We start from the raw sequence: 24,277 nt of genomic DNA, 5'->3' as shown, positions 1-24,277 counted from the left end.
ACTGACGCATCACTGCCCGTGCGTGGCAGTAAGGCACCGACGCACCACCTACCCTGAAGTAAGGAACCGACACATCACCTTCCCTGGGCGTAAGGAACTGACACATCACCTTGCCTGCAACATTTTTTGTTTGTGCGCGTGACGCATCCAAGGTACTTTGTGTGAAAAGTGCCGCATCTGCAATTTGCTTTGAATAGAAATGTTTCTAACTTTTTGAAAGTCATAATTTTATTACTGTATTGTTGATTTTTGTGTTCTTTCGGTCTTGTTTGGTTTAGATAAAGATGACTTATTTTTCTAAACTGGTGTGGTGTCCATTTGTAGTGTTTCCACTGTATTTCTGTATGTGTGCACAAATGCTTTACACACTGCCTCTGAGATAAGCCTGTTTGCTTGTGCAAAGCTACCAAGGGATGAGTAGGGGTTATTTTAGAAGTGTATCCCCCTTACCCTAACTAGGAAGAAGGGTCCCGACTTGGACAAGGGTGCAAGCCATTGCTAACTAGAGACCCCCATTTCTAACATTGGTGTCAGTGGTGAGATTAGAACTTGCATTTGTGCCTAACATGCAGTGATTGATGTGCACTACTAGTATAGTGCAGACTGTTAAGCAACCACATACTATTTTTCCCTGTTTCCCTTCAAAAGTTGGTTGGTTGAACTCTGGTTAGTTGTTGCACCTGTGGGGCCTTGGCAAAATGTAAATTAACTTTTGACACCTGCACATCTACAAGATGAAAGAACTAAAAGTATTTTGCAAGGAGAGGAGGCTACCTGTGAAGAGGAGATGCACAAGGCAGGATCTTGAGGCAGACCTGCATAGCTATGAGGTGCTATGCTGGGAGACTACACTATCATTTGACTCTGAGGAGGAATCTGAGGGGGAGGATCTCCAGCCAGAATACCAAGAGGGCAGTGGCCCTGAAAAGGAAACATTATGAAAAAGATTGGCTCGTGAGGAGAGGAATTGGATTCGTGTTCGTGACCGGAGGCTGAGGCAGCTAGACCGAGAGTGCAAGGAGATGGATCGAGCCTTAGCTAAAAAAGAAATGTGTGTAGCTCAGAAAGTGAGCTTGGCTGGGCTGGCGGTGGAGTCCAGCTCAGATGGTGGCAGCAAAGAGGTGCTATCTAGTGCTGAGGGAGCAGTACACACACCCAGAGATGTGGCACCTGACTTAAAGGAGGGGGTTGACGCATACTAGGGGTTTAGGTTTATGAGGTAGTTCCAGTGGTGCACAGTGTCCCTGAAGTGAATTGGGGTACTGGCACAGGGCATCATATTCCTAGTGGTGGGAGGGATACTCTACTGATTCTAGATGACAGGTGAAGGATGAGGGGTTCCCCCATGGCAGAAGTCCTGGTATGTGAGTGTGGCAACCGCCCAGAAGAGTGTGGGTTGAGTGACAGAGACAGTCAGACACTGTTTTGCCAGTCTCAAGAGGGTGATGTGGAGTATTTGTGCAAGGCACTCGATGGTGAGGCAAAAGATAGCTTGGTTAGCACCTGTGTGGGGATGTGTGATTTAATTATTGGAGAGCATATTTTAAGTCCCTGTTTTCCAGAGCTATGCCAACTCCTGGTGGAGTGTGAGTTCTCTGACCCCAGGGAGTTCGCACCAGAAGCAAATCTTTTGGTGGATTCCAGAGGGTCTGAAGAAGCATCTAGGGGTGATCCTGAAGGAGGTTGCTCTGGTTTTTCCCAACCAAGTCAGGTAGGGGAGGGTTGTGGTACCCATATAGGCCCCAGAGTAGTGGGAGGGGTGTAGGGTCCAATTTCCTGTCTCAGAGGACAAGGAGTGGGAGTGGGCTGTGTCCCGAAGTGCCCGAATCCCAGTCTCCAGGCCTAGTTGGTTCCTTAAGGGAACACCAGGACGGGGGCCTGGTCTGTACCGGGTGGCCATTCCCTGTGGGGGATCCCAAGGTGTCAGATGAGCCGGGGGAGACTGCTATAATCAGCATTCCACCAGCTCTGGTGTCTGGCAGCATCTCTCCAGTTCAGAGAGGGCATGAGTCCAGAGAAAAGCATGAGGGGGGGCACAGTCCCTAGTGGAAGGGCCAGTGGATCAAGGGTTGGCAGCTCTGAGGTCTGAGCACCCCAGGACTGACCCTGGTGAGGCCACTTCTGGCCTGGGGGTCTTCATGCGCTGTCAGGTAGACAGGAGGTTAGGCAGACTGTTGTCCAACTCAAGAGGAGTGTGTTTCCCGGGGGGGGGGGAGGGGGGGGAGTTGGTGTCCTCCCCGAGAAGGCCTGGGTTGTCAGGCACTGGTCCAGCCTAAGGGTACAGACCCTGGGATGGAGGGCCTGGTTCAGGGTGTCCCCCTGACCTGGAAGGAGTGGCAACTGCTAATAGTGTCCCTACTGGTTTGTCATCCGGAGGTACTGCTCCAGGTGAGAGGGTACAGGGCCCCAGTAGGGGTGCAGGGTAAGGGCTGCCTCACTCTTCACCCTGACCCCTGCTTAGTCTAAGGGTACAGACCCTAGGCTGGGATCCCTGTTGCAGGATAAAACCCCTGAACTGGTGGGCAAATTGTGCAGGTCACTTGCCTCAGACAATTCTGGAAGGGGGTACTGCTCCAGGTGGGAGGGGGGGGGTACAGAGCTCCAAGGAGGAGGACCACGTGGGGGAGAGCCCACCCCAGTCCCCTGTCCAGACTCAGGGTACAGACCCTGGGCTGGTGGGTCAGTGTCAGGATGTCACCCCTGACCTGACAGAAGGGAGAGTGGACAGAGGGTGCCAGGCACCTGGTGCAACTGCCCCCTACTCTCTGACACCACAGGGGCTGGAGAACCATGAAAGGCCTGGGGCCGGCTCCCATCACTGACAGCTATCAGTGGCCACTGTAGTTTGCTGTCCTGGTGAACAGAGTTGCCCCTAGGAGGGGGACAGGAGTCACACCCCGGAGTTGGACTGGGCCACACCAGTGTGTTGCTCATGTGGGTACTGTCTGCCTGCTGGGACACACCTCTGAGCAAGCTAAGGTTATGTGCTGCACAGATGGTGTCCACAGGTGAGGAGAAGTGTTCACCATGGGTTAGCTTAGTGGACCCTGAAAGTATAGACCGAGGGATCCAACTAGGTTCCGAGAGGCAAAGAACCATAACGTGCCCCCTTTGCTCTGGGCCAGGTCTAGGTTCTATCGCATCAAGCATAGAAATCTATGAATCGTTTGATTATTCTACCCTGGCTTTAAGCTGGAAGGAGGTTGTGTTAGACCTGGCTTTTTCAGCGGGTTTATCCGCAGACTATTTGCTTTTTGGCCTCTTGTTTTGTACCCTGTGTTTGTTGATTTTATGACTCTGGGCACTTTACCACTGCTGGTCAGTGCTAAAGTGTGTATGCTCTCCCTGTAAATTATATTTATGGATTGGTGATTCCATGATTGGCATATTTGATTTACTGGTAAGTCCCTAGTACAGCACAATTACCTAGTTAAGTACTCCTTACCTGAAACTGCGTGCGGACCATCACTTCCTAGAGAGAGAGGAGCATGTGTCCTTCTTGGGCAACAGTGCCAAGGGCAATGTGAAACCAAGACTAGAATAAAAATACACAATAGTAAAAAAAATATCACCAAAGCAGACAACTGCGGCACAGAAACAGGATTGAATTAACTTAAATCCCATCAAAGTGTAAGGACAGCACAACTAAGACTCCACTTCTTCAAGCAGTCTATTTGTGAAGTTGGAACTTTCTGTTTGCTGTTGTTTTCTACATCCTGACTGGTCTCTAAGCGCAGAAACTAAATTTTCCAGAAATATTGCATTATAGACATGGCTATCTGTTCTACTCACCAGTCATTTCCCAGCTTAGAACTTTCTTGCTGCAAGTAGCACTCCATTTTTCCAAAATTCGTATTACTTACAGGTGTAGAACTTATCCTACGTGTATACGGATTAAATAAAGTATGTTTCTGTGTTAGGAAAAACATTCATTCGAGTATGTCTGTTTTAAATGGTAGAGTGCCTTCTTAAAAAATAATTGGCAACTTGATTTATACTCTGTAACAGTAATTTCTACTGTTTTAAATGTTAGTGCCTTTTTTAAAAAAAATTGACAACTTGATTTATACTCTGTAACAGTAATTTCTACAGTTGCAAAATGTTTTAAACATTTTTTGAAATATGTTTGTATTTTTCATTAAAATCATATTTGGTACACATTAAAAAAAAAAAAGTCCCTAGTACAGCGCACTGTGTGTGCCCAGGGCCTGTAAGTCAAATGATGCTAGTGGGCCTGCAGCACTGATTGTGCCACCCACATGAGCAGCCTGTGAATGCAACTCAAACCTGCCACTGCACTGTCTATGCGCAGTTTGGTACTGCCATGGTGACCTGGCAAGTGCACCCACTTACCAGGCCCTAATGTCCCTTTTTCTTACATGTAAGACACCCCTAAGGCAGGCCCAAGGTAGCCCCATGGGCAGGATGTAGTGTATGTGAAAGGTAGGACATGTACTGAGGTGTGCAACATGTCCTTATAGTGAAATACAGTGTATTTCATTTTTCGCTATTGAAAGGCTATCTGTCCCAAAGGATAGAATGGGAGTTTATTTATAACATCATATAAATATAACTTCTCATTGGGACAAGATAGAAAGTTGGAGTTTAGTATGCCTGAACTTAATTTAGGAAAGATGATTTTTATATTGTGTGTTTGAAAATATCACTTTTAGATAGTGGGTATTTTCTTGCTTAGCCATCCTGTGTGCTTCTGCTGGTTTGTGGATTGACTGTCTGGCTTTGGAGTGACATGGGGCTGGGGATGTGCATTCTCTTAGACAGCCACCGGGGGGGGTTGATGTGTGTCCTGCCTTTCCTGAATGAGTCAGGGCTGGGCTGAATAGACCTCTGCAGCATTCAGAGTAGGGGGGAGGAGATTTCTTTCACACCTAAATGGGCCTGGTCTGCCTGGGACAATGCTGTCTCCACCTCCTGCTGGGCAGCTGCACTAGAGAGAACAGAACTGGTATTAGCTGGGCAAAGAGCTTCTCTGCCACCAGAGAACAAAGGAATTTGTGCTATAAAAAGTGGGGGCCAGACACTTGAACGTTAGATTACTTCTGAGATTCAAGAGGAACCTTTGCCAAGGAGAAGAGCCGGAGAAGTACTGCCCCTTTGCTGTGTGCTGTCTGGGGTTGGCCTGCTGTGGCTGTTTCTGCCAAGGAAAGGACAAGGACTTTGCTGTGTGCTGTGTCCCCTGCTTGAGGAAGATCTCCAAGGGTGTGAAGTAGAGCTTGCCTTCTATTTTTGAAGTCTCAGGGATACAAAGACTTCACTCCCTGCTCCCCTGAAGTTCCTTGCTGGGAGTTCTGACCTGCCAGGAGGTGCCTGCTGCTGTTCTGGGCCTCTGAAGGTTGTTCCTGCTGTTGGGAGCTGTGAAAGTAACACAATGATGAGAAGCGTGACGCATCCGCACCTGTTTCCGTAGCATCGCCGAAGAAACCGATGCAGCGTCTGCCCGCGGCTGGAGAAATTGCTGCACGCCGCATTGAGTGCACTGATCTCCGAAGTCCGAGATCACCGCACCGATTCCGACACAGGCCCGGCTGTGCGGCTGCAAGAACCAATGCATCGTGAGACCGCGGCTAGAGGAACCAACACATCCCCAATCCTCACTCATCACATTTGGGTGCAACGCCTGCAAGAACGCCGGAGCCGCAGTGAGAAACCGACGTATCACCTCCCCGCACAGTAAGAAACTGATGCAACATCTCCCCTTCAGTAAGGAACCGACGCATTAGCACCCCTGTGTGGCAGTAAGGCACGTACGCATCACTCCCTTGAGGTAAGGAACCAATGCATCACCTTCCCTGGGCGTAAGGAACTGATGCATCACCTTCCCTGCGACAGTTTTTGTTTGTGCGCGTGACGCATCCAAGGTACTTTGTGTGAAAAGTGTTGCAACTGCAATTTGCTTTGAACAGAAGTGTTTCTTCCTTTTTGAAAGTCTATTTTAGATTTCAGTATTGTGGATTTTTGTCGTTTGGTCTTGTGTTAAGTTTAGTAAAGATTACTTATTTTTCTAAACTGGTGAGGTGTTCATTTGTAGTGTTTCCACTGTATTACTGTATGTGTGCACAAATGCTTTACACACTGCCTCTGAGATGAGCTTGTCTGCTCTTGTGTAGCTACCAAGGGGGTGAGCAGGGGTTATTTTAGAAGTGTATCCCCATTACCCTAACTAGGAAGAAGGGTTTCTACTTGGACAAAGGTGCAAACCATTGCCAACTAGAGACCCCCATTTCTAACACCAGGCATTTCTATGAACACTCAGGAGGGTAGAGGAGATTCAGAAAAATAACAATTTGTGGGCTTTAAACCACTATCAGTACCACAGTTTGAAGAATTAGTGACCGCAAGCAAGTCCTCAGGATCACATTTGGATGTATTCCCAGGTTAGCTCTTTAAGTTTTAGTGCAGATTCCTTGAAGACTGGTACAAATGCTGGAGTTTGTGTCCTTGTATAAGGCAACTTCCAAAACCTTGGAGGGGAGCATCACATCTTCTCTCCCTACATATTGGCTGATATCAAAGGCTTGTGTTGTTTTCTTCTAATCTGGGTAAGCCTCAGACACACACTCTTAGTACAGTTCGTAGAGAACATAGAGATCAATAAATGTATCATTGGTACTGTCACTTTGTACTGTCACTTTATTTTAAGACCGTATTTTAAGAATATAAGCAGAATAGAAAAAGATTTTTCAAGTGTGGCAGCAAAAGCTCAGAAAAACTGAACACTGAAAATTGAAGGAAAACATTTAAGATTTTGTAAGGCCCTTATGTTTGCTTCCTTATTTTCAGTTTTAAGACGTATGTGACAAACATGGTATGACTGCTGCAAGCAGAGTGTGCTACTAAATCAGCACAGAAATCAAATGAATGTTCCAAGTGGCAACCAGTGCAGCCACTTGGAAAATTATGGGTCATATTTACAAGCCCCTATCGCCACATGAACGTCACTTCTTGTGACGTTCCTGTGGCAATATGGGCTATGCCTTATTTACAAGGCAGTGTTAAGCCACTTAATGTGGCTTAACGATGCCTTGTAAATAAGGCACCCTTTCACAGTATAATTAGCGTGAAAGGAGCGGGCAATGGGTGTTGTGATGGGTGTTCAACCGCAACACCCATTGATTTTGACGCTGCCCCATATTAACAAGCCTAGCGCAAATATGGGGCAGTGCCAAAATTAAGATCAGGGAAAACATGGTCTTACCCTGGCAAAACGAGGAGAAATGCTTTCTTTTTCCTCGTTTTTGCTTTTTCTATGTGTACTTCATTGTGCAGCACACATAGAAACAGCAAAACACCATTGATTGTTTATGTGCAGGAAGGTGTACCTTCCTGCACATAAACAATCATTTAAAAAAATGACGAGTTTTAACTTCTCTGTGTGCTGCACAAAGCACCACACAGAGAAATTACAAAATGTAAATTCAGATTGTTTATGTGCAGGAGGTACACCTTCATGCACATAAACAATCCTTCCCCTCAACGCAGGCACCCATGCACTATCGTACAAGGGTGCCAGTGATGGCACTAGGCTGCTAAAGTTAGCGCCAGGGCAGGGAGAAACGCAGGGCTGCACCATATTCTCGTAAATACGGTACAGCCCTGTGTTTCAGAAGTGACGGAGCGCGGCGTTAAGCCAACAAGACTAACGCAGCGCTCCGTCACTTCTTTTGTAAATAGGCCTCTATGTTTGAATGTTTGAATTAAGTATGAGTTGAGAGAATGGCTTTTAAATGTATACACTGTAATTACAATCCAAATAACATTGATCAACCTGTCTCAGTGGAAAGCATTAACTTACAACTTAAAGAAAGGCGATGAAGTAAAGGCTCCATTAATTCAGGATGGCAACAACCAGAACGTGTTTGAGCTGAAGTGAACCCCCAGAAGACAGAGGTCAGAACCATCCAATGGTCTTTGCAAAATTGTCCTGAGGAGGTTATATACATGAGGAAAGGATGAAACACAATGACACATTTAGGAGGTTACTAACCTTTAAAAAAATGGATGATCTATAATCCTGATCGAAAAAGAGACCAAAAGTGTTAATCTCCCTGGGTGAATAATGCATCCGTTTGGCAAGTAGTATGCCCTAACACCTTTATGCGCTATAAAAGTATTTGCAAGTGGTCATCAAGGATTTTGTATGTTTCTGTAAATACAAATTTAAAGATTTAATGTAGATTTTTGTTCTACTGATAATAATAGAAATCTCTCAAATGTGCACACAAACAATGCGCCACATGATATGTCATACAAAGGTATCGACAAGGGAATGACGTAAAAATGTTTCTGACTAACCTTATAATTATCTTTGAAAATTAGAAATCCATGATGCTTGGATTGTTCTTCTTTTAATCAAGAGTAGCCAATTGATCATTTCCAGAAGGAAATTACATTACGCTACTATTATTCAACGCGGTCGCTGAAGCTGGTCAACAGTTGTGGCTCATCTTATGTGGATCCTGTCAGAAGCCTCTGGTTGGTAACCCAAGCACTTTCTCAACTTTTTAACATAACCAAATGTCTAGGTAAGAACAGTGCTTGATTTGTAAAAAAAACATTAAATGGCATGGACCTCCTCAGGATGCCACTGCATCCTACACCACCCATTACCCCTGCTAGTGCTACCAATGACAGTACCAAACAAGCAAATAACCATCACACTCCTACAAGTGTGACAGTTCAGACTATTCCAGGCCAACAAAGCTATAAAATTAGCTCGGGTGACAGGTATACGTCCTTTTTAAGTGATATTGAATTAGTAAACAACTGTTGTTGTGCTAGCTCTAAATCAGTCAAACAGCTCACCACGTGTTACGTGTCGCTGCTGCCAAGTAAGTGCCGGTGCTGAGCACCGGGAACCACCGGCTCAAATTAAGCACTGGTTTAAGAAGCATGTACACTAAATTAACACAAATCAGTGATTGGTGGGCTGTAACTTCTTGAAAAACTTGTAATCAGTGATATGGAACGAAGTAAAGTGTGTTACGGCTTAAAGTTTGTAGTACTGATCTGTTGGTGGATTGAACTGGCTTTGACAAAACATAACCATTTATACCCGCTCCTTTAAATAGCAATGCTTCCTTGCACATTTATTTCACAGCGAGCACCGATATATTCTATTATCAAATTTGGATATTGTTATTATATTGAACTTTCAAACTTTTTACGTTAAAATTACCCGTTCATCAGTATTAACATGAATGCCATGTTTTATGATTCCTGTAGGATTATAAGTCATTTTATTTGAGGTAATACATCTGCACATGTCCTGCATCTCGTGGTAAACCATAGCCTCACTTTCAATGTTGGCAAATAGAATTGTGATTTTAAAACAATATTAAGTTCAGAAGTATGTTAATGTATTTTTATCTTCATTTATGGACTTATCGCATGCTCTCGGTCAATAGATCCTGCCTCCTGCTCATTCGATAGTTTTATTGGAGTAATAGATTCTGTCACATGTGTATGCTCCCAAGGTATGTATTGAGAGAAAATTGCATAAGAACCATCCAAAATTCATGCAGCTTAGCAGTACATGCTCCAAGTGACTTTTCGAATGAACAATCTGACCATTTGAAATGACAATTGAAGCCTATTATTTGTCTATTAAACGCATGCAGTAGCTGCTGCTACTGGACAGGGGTGGTGGGCGGAGGGGTGAGGGTTTAATTAGCAAGAAAAAAACACCTTAGAACGGCGGCCGGCCGCCGCCTCCCCTGCATCCTCTTCATCGTCCTGTCTCCAGTCCTGGCTGGAAGTAGCAGCAGGAAGCACCCGGTACACCCGGCTCACCGGCTCCCCTGAGCCAATCACAACGCTGCAATGCAGCGTTGTGATTGGTCTAAGCGCCGTGGATCGGCGCTCGAACTCAAACAGGGAGCCTGTGCATGTTCCTCACCAGGCTGTGTAATGCAACCTGGTAGGAACATGCAAAGTGCGCATGAACCGTTTGGTCATCCAAGATGGCCGGCCAAACAGTTCATGTGCACTTTGGGAATGCAAACCACTCCTCTCCTGCTCTGGTCAGCCTGGCCCTACACTGCACACAGGCCACTGACTGCATGCAACAGGAAAAATAAAATGACAATAACGATACGTTACTGTCATTTTATTTTTCCTTTTTGCGTAATGGGGCAATGCACCTTCGCCTTAGCGGAGGAGCCGCCACTGAACGCATGTTAGATGTAAAGACCTACCAAGGTGTTGTGTTATATTTTAACAGACTCTCAACTGAAAAATAAACCATATCTCAAGGGAGGGTAACGTGCATGCTTACACTGAAGATTTATGTGATACTGTTTGTGGCTGTATGACTTCTTTTGAAGGGAGCTTTATGGATTACTTTCGCTTTCCCCTTTTAAAATGCGTGCATATATCACATAAAATTATACATAATTTAAGACAGCATCTGCCACAGTTTTGGACTGAGTTGTGTCTTAGAGTAAGTGCCAAAGAGGCAGCATTTTGGCCACCTTAGACAGTGGTAATGGCTGTTTGGAACTGGACCTTTAGGGGAATTCGCTATTTTTGCCTGGAGATTAGCAACATTTGCTGAAATCGCTAAAGTAAGTAACAGAACATAGCACTAACAACAAAAACAAGACAACTAAAATATATGAAAGTACAACAAAACAGTCAACAAAAACACAGTGCAATAATGCAGCACAAAAGCAACACACCAGTGCAACAGCAAAACGCAACACAACAAAAGTGCACATACATTATTGCCAGACGTAACCACTTTCAGAGTTCTACTTTCAAAATATGGTGGTAAAATTTGTTTGTCGCAAGCCATGCCTCACTTACCACCAAAAACATGTATTAGTCCCAGTTAAAAATGTTTTGTTATCTGGTCTGCAGTGTCGTGAGTCTAAAGAGAGATAACGACCCATCATTCGCCCAGCATCAGAAACAAAGAAAGGGACAGGGCACTCTGCACTGCAGCTCGTTATGCCAGTTGTTGTGTTCTACTTGGTTAAATTATACGCTATAAAAAGTGAAGAAAGCGGTGAGCACAATGTCAAGTATACAGTCAGGCCATTAAACTAATTATATGACCATATCCTCGGAGTAAGCTTTTATCCCATTTATTACTGACGCATCACCTGAGATGCTTTTAGCTCATCACCAACAAATCAAGGCAGTTTAGCTCACTGCGACAGTGGTTGAATCCAGCCATGTCACATATGACAACTGACATGTACAAGTTACCACTGAGGTATCTTAAATATAAGACTCTTGTTAAAATGAATATTAGAGTTGAGGGTACCAAATGTCAGTTAATGATTCCAATCCACCAGCATTTTGTAGACATAAATTTGACTTAAGCATGCAAAATCAGCACTTATTAGTAAAATACTAGTCCTGACTGGTGGAAGTTTAGGTTTGTCAATTGCATTTATAATTGACAAAATTCCACTGCAGTGGCAGAATTGCCACATTCGAGGCTCTAGGAGGGATTCTGAGCATTCCTCGGTGGAGTAACCATGCTTAATCTGACCATGCATTTGATAAGTCTCGATACTTCAACTCATTTCAGAGCACAGTGACTTAATTGGATGTTTGTGATCATAACTGCACTTTTAGTGCAGTGTTCACACAGTTAGCTTTGCTAAATGTGAGTATGGCATACATTTTTAGGTCTCAGCTAGCGAAGGCTGCGCTTGCGCAGTCTCGCTCGCGAGACATAATGACTTGGAGAAGAGGGGCTTGATCCCGCCTCTCTTCTCTCCTCTTCTCCATTGGCTGGCCTCTTAAATGCTGGCCAGCCATTGGAGAAGAGGCTTGTCTCGCAAAACAAGCCCTGTCCTTTTCGAATTCGGGGGCGTGTTTTTTCGTTGCTTTTCGCAGGGCGTGTTTAAACGCCCCCGAAGCCGAAAACACGCCCCCGAATCCGAAAATGCCGCTGCCTTTCTCCGAGGCATTTCTGCTTCATCTCGGCGAAAGGCAGCAAGGCTCAGCTCAGGGCACCGCAGTCTGCCACATTTCCAGCTCCCAAGCCACTCTTCGAGCCTCGGTACTTGTACAATTTTAAATGAATTAAAGTATATTTACTCGGTGACGGGGCTGTAGTTTAATAAAGCAGAAGAAAGTTTAAGCATAATATTCCCCGCCGGTTCTACCATAGAATTGTCCTGCCCCAACATATGATCAGTCAGAGTGGATTAACCAAGGGGATTCCTGCAGCATCGTGTGGAGTACGTCGCGAAGGGAAAACATGTCGTCACTCGACTCCAACAATGTCGTGTACGGATCTTCCGATGCCTAGCGGAAGAAGGAAATTGGTAATGCAAGATGGCCGCTGTCGGAGAAGTAACAATAAAGTTGACAGTCTAGTCTTTCTTCTAGTCTTGAGAACGGTTGCCCTTCAGCCTGTGGTTGTGAATGATCTACGCACGATGCGACGTCACACCACCTCCGCCTGTCACTATCGGATAGCGACTCTCCATACCCATTCGCCGGTTCGCTCTGTGCTGTGACAGTGTGTGCATTTCCCGGACGTCCTCGGAGCTGTCACCATGAACACTTTACCCTATTTCTGTAAGGGGGAGGTGGTGAAGGGCTTCGGCCGCGGTTCCAAGGAGCTGGGGATTCCCACTGGTGAGTCGTGCTGCTGGGGTGCTGCGGAGCGCTACACTAGGGTGTTGCGAAACATCCTGGGACAGCGTACGCATTATCCCCTTTGCCTTCTTCTATGATAAAATCACCTTTGACAGCACATTTCAACTGTTTCCTCACACCTACAGCACAGCTCATTAATCATCAACCCACAGGAGGTAGATTTTGCGGCTCATGGTGCGGGAATTCAGTGTGCTACCTGGTTTGCTTTAGAGATACGCTTCAGGAGGAAAACGAATGAATTCCAACCTTGTGTGGATCACGTTTTCTATTAAACGTACACAGTTTACCAGTGACCCTTTTAACAGCATATTTTAAGGACCGTCTTAACGTAGCTAATTTCAATGATAATAGGTCCCTTCATCCGTGACCGAAAGTTTGTCGCTTATCATTGGAAGGCTTGACATGTATAACTTCAGACGGCAAGAATTCTTTTCTTTTTCAAAGTGTTCATGTTCATTGGTATGTTGTACTCGAAAGGGGGAAAACTACTCCAGCATCCCATAAAATTGGCAGTGTCACGATGCAGCACGTTTCCAGCTGTGGTTTTTTTTTCGTTAAATATGTCAAGCCTCTGAAAACTGTATTTTGTTGCATTTATTTACTTGCCCTTTGGAAACACTCTGACGTGCAGATAGCTGCAGGACCAATCCAACAGGCTATTCACGGGCTGCTCTTAACACACCCACAGTTGCATGACCTGCAGCTGTCCACCTTTCTTATGAGTTCATGACGTTTACGATTATAAAAATATATAGTTAGTCCTAAACCTGCCCCCCCCCTGCCCCCCCCCCATCAGTAGTAACAAGGATGCTGTGAACCCAAAAGCAAGGAAGGAAACTGGGGACACTGTTTGGGAAGTAAAAGAAAGCCATAATTGGGGTGCAGTGGGGCCCTGACACCCCGAGGTTCCTGTTACACTGGAACTCCTGCACTAATCATACTAGCCCCTTGACCTGAAATCTCAAATACAGACCACTCGTTTGGACAATACATTTTGCTGGAGACGGTGCATGGATTCCCTGTTGATAGTCATAAGCCTCCATCGCCCACGTTAGATGTGAAAAAGTCTTTAAATGTTTTAAAAACATAAACCAAAATAATGTCATGAGCAATGCCAATAGCTCTAACTTTAACAATGCCGAGACCATTGCATTGTAAATGCTTGTTATTTTAGGAATGGTCCTGGAGCAGTGGTGCTTGCGGATCATCTTTTTCCTAGGCCCCTGCCACAGCCCTAATCAGGGAGAGACACTGGCTCGTCTCCCATTGGCTGATCTGGGCCAGGTGCTAATCCATCCAGCAAAGCGGGCGTTGCAACGGCGTGGAACTGGTGTGGCCAGCAGCTCTCAGGTTGATTCATGGAAGGCGATTAACCTCTCCATTTATGTGTTTTTTTATTGAATTCTAATACTGGTAGTTTGTTTTTCCATTATAACTGCTTAGCTACTCATATGAGAAAATAAAGAAGACAGCAATCATTACACAATACTCACACCATTGGTATGCGGGAACTGCTACAGTTGTTCCATTCTTCAGAGCCACTACTTCAAGACGGCACTCGATGAGAGGTCCTATAGTTCTTACCATTATAGAGGATACTACTACATGGAATGAACCAATTTAATATCATTAAGGGGGCAGGGCTCCTTTAATTTAACTGAACAAATTAAGAGAGGGTTGGTATTAGATCTAGGTTAAGGCCGGTTTTCATTTATTTTAAGTGCAATAAAACACATTTAAGATATAAGGTTAGAGTAAGCTACAGGCTTAGTTTAAGGTTACTAATTTAATTTCCTTCCATTCAAAATATTAAATGGCTAGAGTCAGTGTTAGCATTATGGTTAGGTTAGTTTTATTTAGTTTAAAGTTTGTAAAATAATTGAAGAATAGGGTTACCATTATAGTTAGGGTAGGGGGTAATAATTTAATTTAATTTGATTGCAGAATAGATTAAAATTTGTGTTACATTTAGTTGAACTAAGTAATTATTATCATTAATGTATTTAACTTTAAAATAAAGTTAGAGTTAGTTCTAATAGTAATGTAGATGTTGATGCAGGCTAAATGTTGAGGGGTTTATGTTTAAAACTTAGGTTCTTAAGGCAGTTGTAGTCATTGTAGCGGTTGCTATACATTGGTACATCGAGGTAATGTACCCAGCTTTAAAAACATACAATCCCACGTCACAGAAAGGGACAAACTGATAGGTGTAGCTTTGGTGGTCGCATTGGGAAGCATGAGGACTGAGGGTAACCAAAAACATAGATAAATACATGCAAACTTGTATGTTTGTGGGAATTCACATAAACTTGGTGCATAGTTACCCACCCTTGAAACATATTTACACTTTCTCCTGTTCAAGTCAAAAGTACTTACGATTACAAGATGAGACCGCAGAGGCAATATCCCTCGTGTTTACCGTGGGTTTTCGGGAATTAATTTTCCCGTGGGGAACATATTTTCCCCATTGACAGAGAAAAAAAGTTCCATGTGCAATTCCATATTTCTGTTTCATTTATACACACTTATTTTCCAATCTGGTGGAAATTCGGAATGTGCAATTGGAATGCATGAAAAATTAATGACCTTGCGTCACCAAACTACACCCAAGGACCTTTCTCCTGCGGAGACTGCAGCTGCACCCTTGCCCACCTCCGCACTCCAGCTCTTCCCGCCGCCCAACCGATCACAGTGCACCCAACCAGCTCAGCTGCATCCTCCTCAACACGCTCTCCCTCCACAAACACACCACCGAAATCTGGGCTCTCCTCAACTCTGTCTCTCCTGATATCGCCTTTCTCATTGAAACCTGGACTAACGCTAGCTCTGGCCCAGACATCGCCATCCCACAAGATCACCCGCAAGGACTGAACTAAACAACCAGGAGAAGGCATTGCCATCGTCCACTAAACACCCTCAGCCTGACCACCCACTTAGAAAACCCAATGATGAGGATACAGCCACCTCCACTTCCAGATCGAGACCAACCCCAACACCAGCCTCCACAGCACCCTCGTCTACAGATGTCCTGGCCCCCACCCACCCTTCACCGACACCATCACCAACCGCATGGCACCCCAGGCTCTTGGATCCACCGATTACATCCTACTCAGCGACCTCAACTTTCACTTGGACAACCCCAATGATCGGAACACCGCGTCCCTTCTGGAGAACCTCGCCAACATAGGACTCAAGCAGCTAGTCACCTCTCTAACCCATGCAGCAGGACACACGCTCGAGCCCGTCTTTTCCACCAGCTAAAACATCACCTACACCACCGAACTCCTCTGGAATGACCACCACTGCATGCACTCTGCCCTCACCAAACCCACCGTACACCACCGCCCTCACCACTCCCGCCGTAGCTGGAACAAGGTCACCAAAGAACATCTCACTACCTCCCTTAGCACCACCACATCGTCGAAATCCACCAACTCTAATACCTCAGCATGCAACCTCCACCGATGGATCTCCAACTGTTCCAACACTCTGGCACACCTCATGAAGGCACCTGGCAAGCAACACTTCAAAAAAGCCTTCTGGTTCAATCCTGCCTTCCATGAGTCCAGACACATCTGTAGATGACTTGCGAAGAGATGGAGGAACAACAAAACCCTGGCAACCTATACAGCCTTCAAAGGCTCCCTCACCGCACATTACCTTCTCCTCAAAACCACAAAGAAAACGAACTTCCAAGACTCAACAGCAACGCCTACAACAGAAAATAACTCTTCACCATCGTCAAGGAGTTTGCCAGGCCCCACAGCAATATCACAGACATCCCACCCTCCCAAGACCTCTGCAATAAACTCTGCACCTTTTTCCACCACAAGATCAGGCAGATGTACGCCAGCTTTGACACCCAAGACACTCCCACCACGCCCGACACCACTGCACCCAGCCACGCCACACTCCAACAGATCCTGCCCAACTGGACCCCACTCACCACAGAGGACACTCTCAAGATGATGAAGAACATCCACTCTGGACCCCCTTGGACCCACACCCCCACCACATCTTTCATACAGCAGCCACCTCTATTGCCTTCGAGCTTCGCTGCACCATCAACTGTTGCATCTAGACCACCACCTTCCCCGCCTTCTGGAAACACTACGAGAAAATCCACCTGCTTAAGAATCCATCCGCCAACCCGACAGATCTCAAGAACAATCCAGCTTCCGAAGCAACCAGAACACCGAGATTGCACTCCTCGCCGCCACCAATGACACCTACACTCTCTTCGACCGGGGTGAAACTGCAGCCTCATCCTTTTGGACTTCTCAGCTGCGATCAACGCTGTCTCCCACCGCACCCTAATCAGAAGACTCCACAACGCCAGCATCTGCGACAAAGCCCTGGACTGGATCCACTCCTTCCTCACCAGTCAAACACAGTGAGCCAGACTACCTCCGTTCCTCTCTGAATCTAAAGAGACCATCTGCGGAGTGCCCCAGGGCTCCTCCCTGAGCCTCACCCTCTTCAACGTCTACATGGCCCCACTCACAGCCATCATCAGGAACTACGGACTCAACATTGTCTCCTATGCCAACACCCAGATGATCCTCTCCCTCAACAACGAACCCAAAGCCACCAGAAACAACTTCCACAGCCATTGCCATCTGGATGAAAGACAGTTGCCTCAAAATCAACTCAGACAAGACTGAAGTTCTCATCCTGGGACCCACCCCCTCAGCTTGGGATGCTTCCTGGTCACTCGCCACAATGGGAACAGTCCCCCACCCCCACATTCCACGCACGAAACCTCTGCATTATACTGGACTCATCGCTCACAATGAACCGCCAGATAAATGTCGTATCCTCACCATGCTTCCACATACTTTGCCTGCTTCAAAAGACATTTAGATGGATCCCCACCAAATCCAGAAAGGCGGTCACCTGCAAACTCATCAGCAGCACCCTTGACTAAGGCAATGCACTCTACGCCGGCTTCACCCAGAAACTCTTCAGAGAACTACAGAAAGTTCAAAATGCGGCAGCCAGACTGGTCCAAAACATCCCCCGGCGCAGCCACATCACCGAACCCCTTCGAGAACTCCACTAGCTCCCAGTCAACAAAAAAAACACTTTCAAGCTCCTCATACAAACCTACAGAGCCCTCCACGACAAAAGGCCAGCATATCTGAACCACCGCCTTTCATTCCACATATCCACCAGACACCTCCGCTCCACCCAACTGGCCCTGGCCACCGTCCCACGGATCCACAAGACCAGAACCGGAGGAAGATCCTTCTCCTATCTCGCCGCCAGGATCTGGAACACCCTGCCTCTCCACCTGAGGCAATCCCCGTTACTGACCCAATTCAGGAAGAATCTCAAGACCTGGCTCTTCGACCCCAGCATCCAGACGGATCAGCAGTCCCCCCTCAGCACATTGAGACCCTCATGGGTGAGTAGCTGCACTATACAAACCCCCGATTGATTGGATTGATTGATTGATTGATTGATTGATTGATGACAAGGTTAGATTTTTGGAGTACACATGGGACTGAATGAGCACTCTGCACACCTAAATTCAGTTTGGGTGCACAAAGTAAGCACTTTATTAACATAAACAAAATAGCAGATTGACACGATTGTAAATTTAGGGCTGAAGCGGGATTCCGGACACTGCTGTGTGGGGAAACCCACCACAGAACTATTTTTGTGAGTATACATGTACCGCTTCCTAGTAGGTTCCACCCTGCACTCGTATGCACATTTACTCCCATCAAGAGTAACTGTGTATAAAAGTTTGAGTGGTGGAGGCAATACCCACATATTTTATGGGGCTGCAAGGGAAGAGGTTTCAAATGGCATAATATTTCCCATGGAGAAAAAAAAAAATAATGGGCCTCAAGTGCAAAACCCTTTTGCGATCGCAAACCCTGCGATTCACAAAATAATGGGCTTTGTGTTCTGAAAAGGGCTTTTCTTTATGTGCAAAAGTCATTTTACAAGTCAGAAAATTATTTCTGACTTGTAAAAGGACTGTCGCAGTTCTTTCCAAAGTGCAAATAGGAGTGGGTGTGACACGGGCATCCCCTTATTTCCGAATCGAAAAGTAATGTATCAATGGTTTATGACTATAGTTGCTGTCGCAAACCATTGATAATATACTGACCCCCAAGTTGAGGTGGTAACGGATTTGCAGAGGAGAAGGGATCCCTTTGGTATCCTCAAAGGGCGACCACGGAATGCTACCCCTGACGTTTTCCAAAACAGAAAGCATTTTTTGTTTTTTAAAGAAGCACTGGAACATAATCATAGGGATGGTGGTCTGCTGGCCCGTGCAGGCCTCCATCCCTATTATTGCAGCCAGTCATAGGGAGTCGCAAATTACGATTTGCTTAATAATTACTAATTAGACAGGTGGTTCTGCGAGCCTCTACGATCTGGTATTTTTTTAATCAACCTATTAGTACATAGGTAGGTGGCAAAACACTATTCCATTTGCAAAATGTTGGTGCACAATTTGTGATTGCTTATTGGGAATGAAGATCAGTACAAGACGCCCATTCTGTGCAAATTAATATTGTCGTCAAATTTACCCATGCAAAATCTCACACGAAGTAAAAATTCGGTAGGCACACCTTTTACATGTTGGAATATAAAGGAAATCTGAATCTAATGTAAAGTTCACGATTACTCGTTGGATTATATGTGAATCTGTGTATAGGCAAAGATTCTCTGCAAACGTGGGAGTATTCCTGCAAGAGCAAATATCCCGGAGATTACTTTTGACCTTTGTGAATAAGTCCCATGGCACATCTTATGCACTTTGGAGGATGATAAAACATTTTTTTGTTTCTTTTTTTTAGAAGCTATACTAAAGAGGCTCAAGAACCAACCACCGATGGCCAACATCTGCAATATCCGCACTGTAAGTTTTCATTTTATTAAATGGCCTGCTTGGATAAAACGAATAATTATACCAATGGTAGACTAATAGAACATTCAGTGAGAAGAAGGTACCAGGGCCATGGAGTATTGCTATCTAACAATGGCAGAAAAAAATGGTGCATTTCCAGGTTGTAAGGATAAGAAAACACTGTTCTTATGGCTAATGAGGATCACAAATAAAGTTTCTATTACTTCTGCCTGTTGCTATGTTATTTTATTCTGTACTGCCGCTTCTTTTGAAAGTCAACACGGAACACTGAGCAGAAAAGTTGTCCGTTTGATCCATTAGGCACCTGGTGTGCAGTGGCGTAGCTAGAGCTTGTGGCGCCCGGGGCTATCCCTCAGATTTCCGCCCCCCCCCCCCCGTAGTATCGCCGCTAATAGTTACCTTGATCATGCAAGTTACATGCACATACATGACACGGTCCAAGGCTACACAGTTGAAAACACCGGTGACTGGCAGTACAAAAGAGAACACACAGACTGCATGATCTATCTGGGGACTCATAAAAACTGCATGTGACATCCATCAGAGAGCTGCGTGAACAATTACCTGGTAATCCCCTCAACACAATGCAAACATGCACATTCATGACACTGTTCATGTAACCTTCATCTACAGCTGACATTAAATGACCATTCATCATGGCCCCCCCCCCCCCATTAAAGCAGTGGGGACCTGCACAAACGTGATGTGCTCTGTGGACCCAAAACCAACTTAACAGTGTCGAAGCCTGTGATTCTTTTTTAACTTTCAAAAACAGCAAATTAATTATTCACAGGGAATGACTCACTGTGTGCCCTTAAAACTAAACACAGCACAAAGGGGTCAGTCAGCTCCACCTTGCCAACACAGACCGGATACAAAGCCCACTCTGGTGGCCCAAAGGCAACAACCAGGGGTCGCTCCCTGCCATTACTTCCAGGCAGCAGCAACCAACTCCCTGGGAATGAAAAGACATGTGCTCTTGGTACCCAAAACCAGCTTGTAATAGTGCATCTCTCCTTCACAGCAGCCTCAGCACACACATGGTGCACAGCCTGCCTGGGGGCCCAAAGCTAAAATACAGCGAGGGGCGACACATTATGATCACAATCCTTAAACACAGATGTGGGGGCCATGGGAACTTGTTCAACTCTATCCAAGACCCGGGACAAGCTGCAGCACTCCTTGAATATTCAGAAGAAACCAGAAAAATAGGACCAGTAAAACTCCCTCTTTTCCAAATCTCTTTCTAAATATTATCACTTTCCATGTAATGTTCCTTTGATGGGAAGAGGAGGTTTCTGAGGTGGGAGTATCAGGCAAGTGATACTACTCAGGCTCCATCTGTTCGAGCCTTCATAGAGGATCCCTCTTCATTACTACCTCCACCTGACCACGGACTCTGCAACGCACTCCCTTACAGGCTCCCTTTGTGCGAGCCTTCAGGGAGAATCCCTCTTCATTACTACCTCCACCTGACCCCGGACTCGGCAACGCTCTCCCTTACAGGCTTGATTATCCACTACTACTCTCTCCAGTGCACCTTATCTCACAGCTAACCTTGGGCCCCCAGCCCCATATCAGGCCCCATTGGGCTCCACTTTGCTTTTTCCCGGTAAAAACATTAGTAAAATCACCTTCAAACTTAAAACATTGAATATAGCAGTAAATATAATTAGCATGCACTTTAAAGTATGTTCCACAGTAGCCCTTATGACCCGACTGCTAATTAAATAAACAAAAACATAAAGGCCATGACAGGGCCGGCTTTAGCGCTGATGCGAAAGTCTTTTTTGGCGCCACACTAATAACCTCTTTCTCCGTAAATACCTTTACTACCACCTTCCAACAGTGCCCCTCATCCCTCCATGGCCCCCCTAGTGATCTCCTCCTCAGATTCCCTCACTGCCTCACGCCACAGGGGCTCCTCTTCTCCCCATAGCCCCTCCCCCTCATGACCTCCTCCTTGGACTCCCTCACTGCCACCATCCACCAGTGCCCCTTATCTCTCTGTAGCCTCTCCCCCTCATGACCTCCTCCTCAGACTCCCTCACTACCACCCTCCACCAGTGCTCATCTCACCCTAGCTCCCCCTCCACACCATGACCTCTTCCTCGGATTCCCTCACTGTCACCCAGGGCACAAGTCCTAAAAAAAGAAGTGGGGGGACGCTGACGTCACAACAGCAAGTGATGTCACGAAAGGTGGCTTGCACCATCAGACTCATTGCCTCCCCTCGCTCACCCCTTAGATGCCATTGCATCAGAGAAGCCAGCGCGTGAGCAGCGTTCTGAATGAGCTCCGATCTCGCCCCAGAGAGGCCAAAGAGTAAATGTGTGGCTCCAGTAATCGAGCTCCCGTGAAAATAAGTGAGTGGACGCCATCCACCCGCCTGGTACCCAAACTCGAGCCCTGCAGTCACCCTCCACCAGTGCCCTCATCGCTCCACAGCCCCTCCAACTACCTCCTCCTCAGATTCCCTCACTGCCACCCTCCACCTGTGCCCCTCATCGCTCCGTAGCCCCTCTCTCATATGCATTTGTTGTTTAGCGCTACTCATATCAGTGTAGTGTGTCTGCACTTTACACCACGAACATATTATACAGAGACAATGAATCATACAAGTATGTAAATCAGTCTACAGGGAATGTCACATAAGCCAATGAGGATTAAAAGGTGTAGGAATCTGCTGCATACTTAGAAAGAGGACACAACAACCATAAATAAAGATATTTCTCCCCGTTGTGCCTCTGGTGGGGAGGCGTACAATTCTGATACATTCCCAGGTCTACTAATGTTGGTGAATCTGGGAATGTGTCAGAATCCATGGTTAAATGTGCTGGAACACCTACACTCCACCTGAGGCATGCCTCCCTGCTGCAGATTAACGCAAGGCAGCGATTGCGCTGCCTTGTGTTACTCTAGATTCCTCAAACCAAGGTGGCCTTGCGGGACTAGATAAATCTCATTTAGGTTTTGTGACGCCGTTTTGTGCCCTTGTGACGACGCAAACCTTGATAAATATGCCCCTGTTTGTCTTTTCTTGTCTCTGCAAAGCGCTCACATTTTAATTCATCCACACCCTCTTTCATCTTGTTTCATTGCTACAGATACAATGATTTCGTTGTAATGTTAGCAAAATGGAATTAAACATGCCGAGAAGGGAAGCAAAAGTGTGATTTGTTATGAAATGTCTCTAAAAACCTCCCCAATAAAAGATTATTTGCAGCAAAACACTCCAAGTGTTGCTTTATGTGTATGCTATTTCAACTTCACACACTCCTGCTTGCTGCAAAAACCTAATACCTTTTTTCTTTTTCAATAATTTATTTTGAACCCACATTTAATTATTAATTTGTGTGATTTAATGTGAACTGTACCTGACCAGCTACAAACGTATTTCATTGAATCCATTACCCTGCATAATTAATTTTTATTTTTGCTTTATTCTGAAGGAACTTGCATCAAACAGCTGCCATACAATGTACTGTCGAAACGTTGCACAGCGTGCACAGCTTGATACATGTTTTAAATTAAACAAAAATTATAATACACAAAGGGAAATGAAAGCAGCTGAAGATCACATAGCCACATCAGAGGTGAAATTAGTTAAATTTCATTTAATCACTTACACTTCTGCCATGACCAGCAGGTGTTAAATGGTAATGCATAGGCCTACTGGTAACATGATTATTCTGACCAAAACATGGTCATTATTCTTTAAAAAGGAAGAAGAAACGCGCTTTATTGGCCACAGATGTTTCTCAACTACTCCTAGGGCAATTGATCTTGTTGCCTGTCAAGGATTAAAAAAGAGGAAATGGAAAATATAGTCAACTTCTTTACTCTGCAGGATGTTTTCTGAGCCACTTAATGGTTGAATTAATAATCAGTGCTAAAAAAGATGTACATGGTGCCAGTCTAGAATGTCACCCCTCGTTACTGCTGAAATATATTGTTCTAAATGGAGCGTAAGCTCATTCAAATCCATTTGGATACGGAGGAAGGTGATAGACTCTTGTGGTTTCTTAACTGCTTAATGTTGAGAAAACGCTAACATAGCATTCAATCTCGGAGCTTTCACTCATGGGCTCAGATTAAGATGGGCCGTAAAATATTGTGGAGAGGCAGGCCTGGAAATAGCATTACCGGTAGCCTTTGCCGCACTGTATTTCAAAGTAGGTCCGTGTCATCCATACTGGTGGGCAGTATATTTTGAGAGGGTTTGGTCTGGGGAAACACAACCTTAGGATTTAAAAGAGTATTCCATGGGGGTCAGCTTTACTGATAAAAATGTATCTCTGCCCAAACATACTCATTTTAGCAACATTAGAATGATGAAAGACTGAGGAAGTTCTAACTATATCACAAAACAAATCTATACCATTCACGTTTGTATGCAGCTCTTTGGTGACAAGACTCAGTTCATTGGTCACTGTCCCATGTTAGGATTGTAACTTCTGAACTGCAAGTAACACAAGGATCTCTGTGGCAAAGGCAGCAACCCACTGAGCTTCCACACAAAATACAGTTCATAAGCATTTAAAAACTACTAACAGACAAATAACTGCTCTCAAGCCAATCATTAATCACCAGCGTTATTGGGGCATCTTTTATTGTCTTATTGTTGTCCTGCATCGGCCATGATAATGATAAAAACTGTTTAAATGATGCGCACACTAAGTACGTGTCCTGCTGGACCTGCGCATATTTAAAAAAAGAAAAGAAACACATTCTCTTACCCACTACTGC

General features: G+C 45.3%; 1 protein-coding gene across 1 annotated transcript in view; it reads left to right on the top strand.

Annotated features, from left to right (window-relative positions):
• TBX19 (T-box transcription factor 19) overlaps positions 1 to 24,277 on the top strand; it is a 289,720-nt gene that overhangs the window by 190,352 nt on the left and 75,091 nt on the right. The window contains exon 5 of the mRNA XM_085620539.1: positions 19,458 to 19,519. Coding sequence (XP_085476665.1) covers positions 19,458 to 19,519 — 62 coding nt within the window. The remainder of the gene's footprint in view (positions 1 to 19,457; positions 19,520 to 24,277) is intronic.

The sequence above is a fragment of the Triturus cristatus genome, chromosome 8 (genome assembly GCF_964204655.1).
Source record: "Triturus cristatus chromosome 8, aTriCri1.1, whole genome shotgun sequence".
In the NCBI taxonomy this organism is placed as follows: Eukaryota; Metazoa; Chordata; class Amphibia; order Caudata; family Salamandridae; genus Triturus; species Triturus cristatus.
Note: the sequence above shows the minus strand (reverse complement) of the source record. Positions and strands in the feature narration are given on the sequence as shown.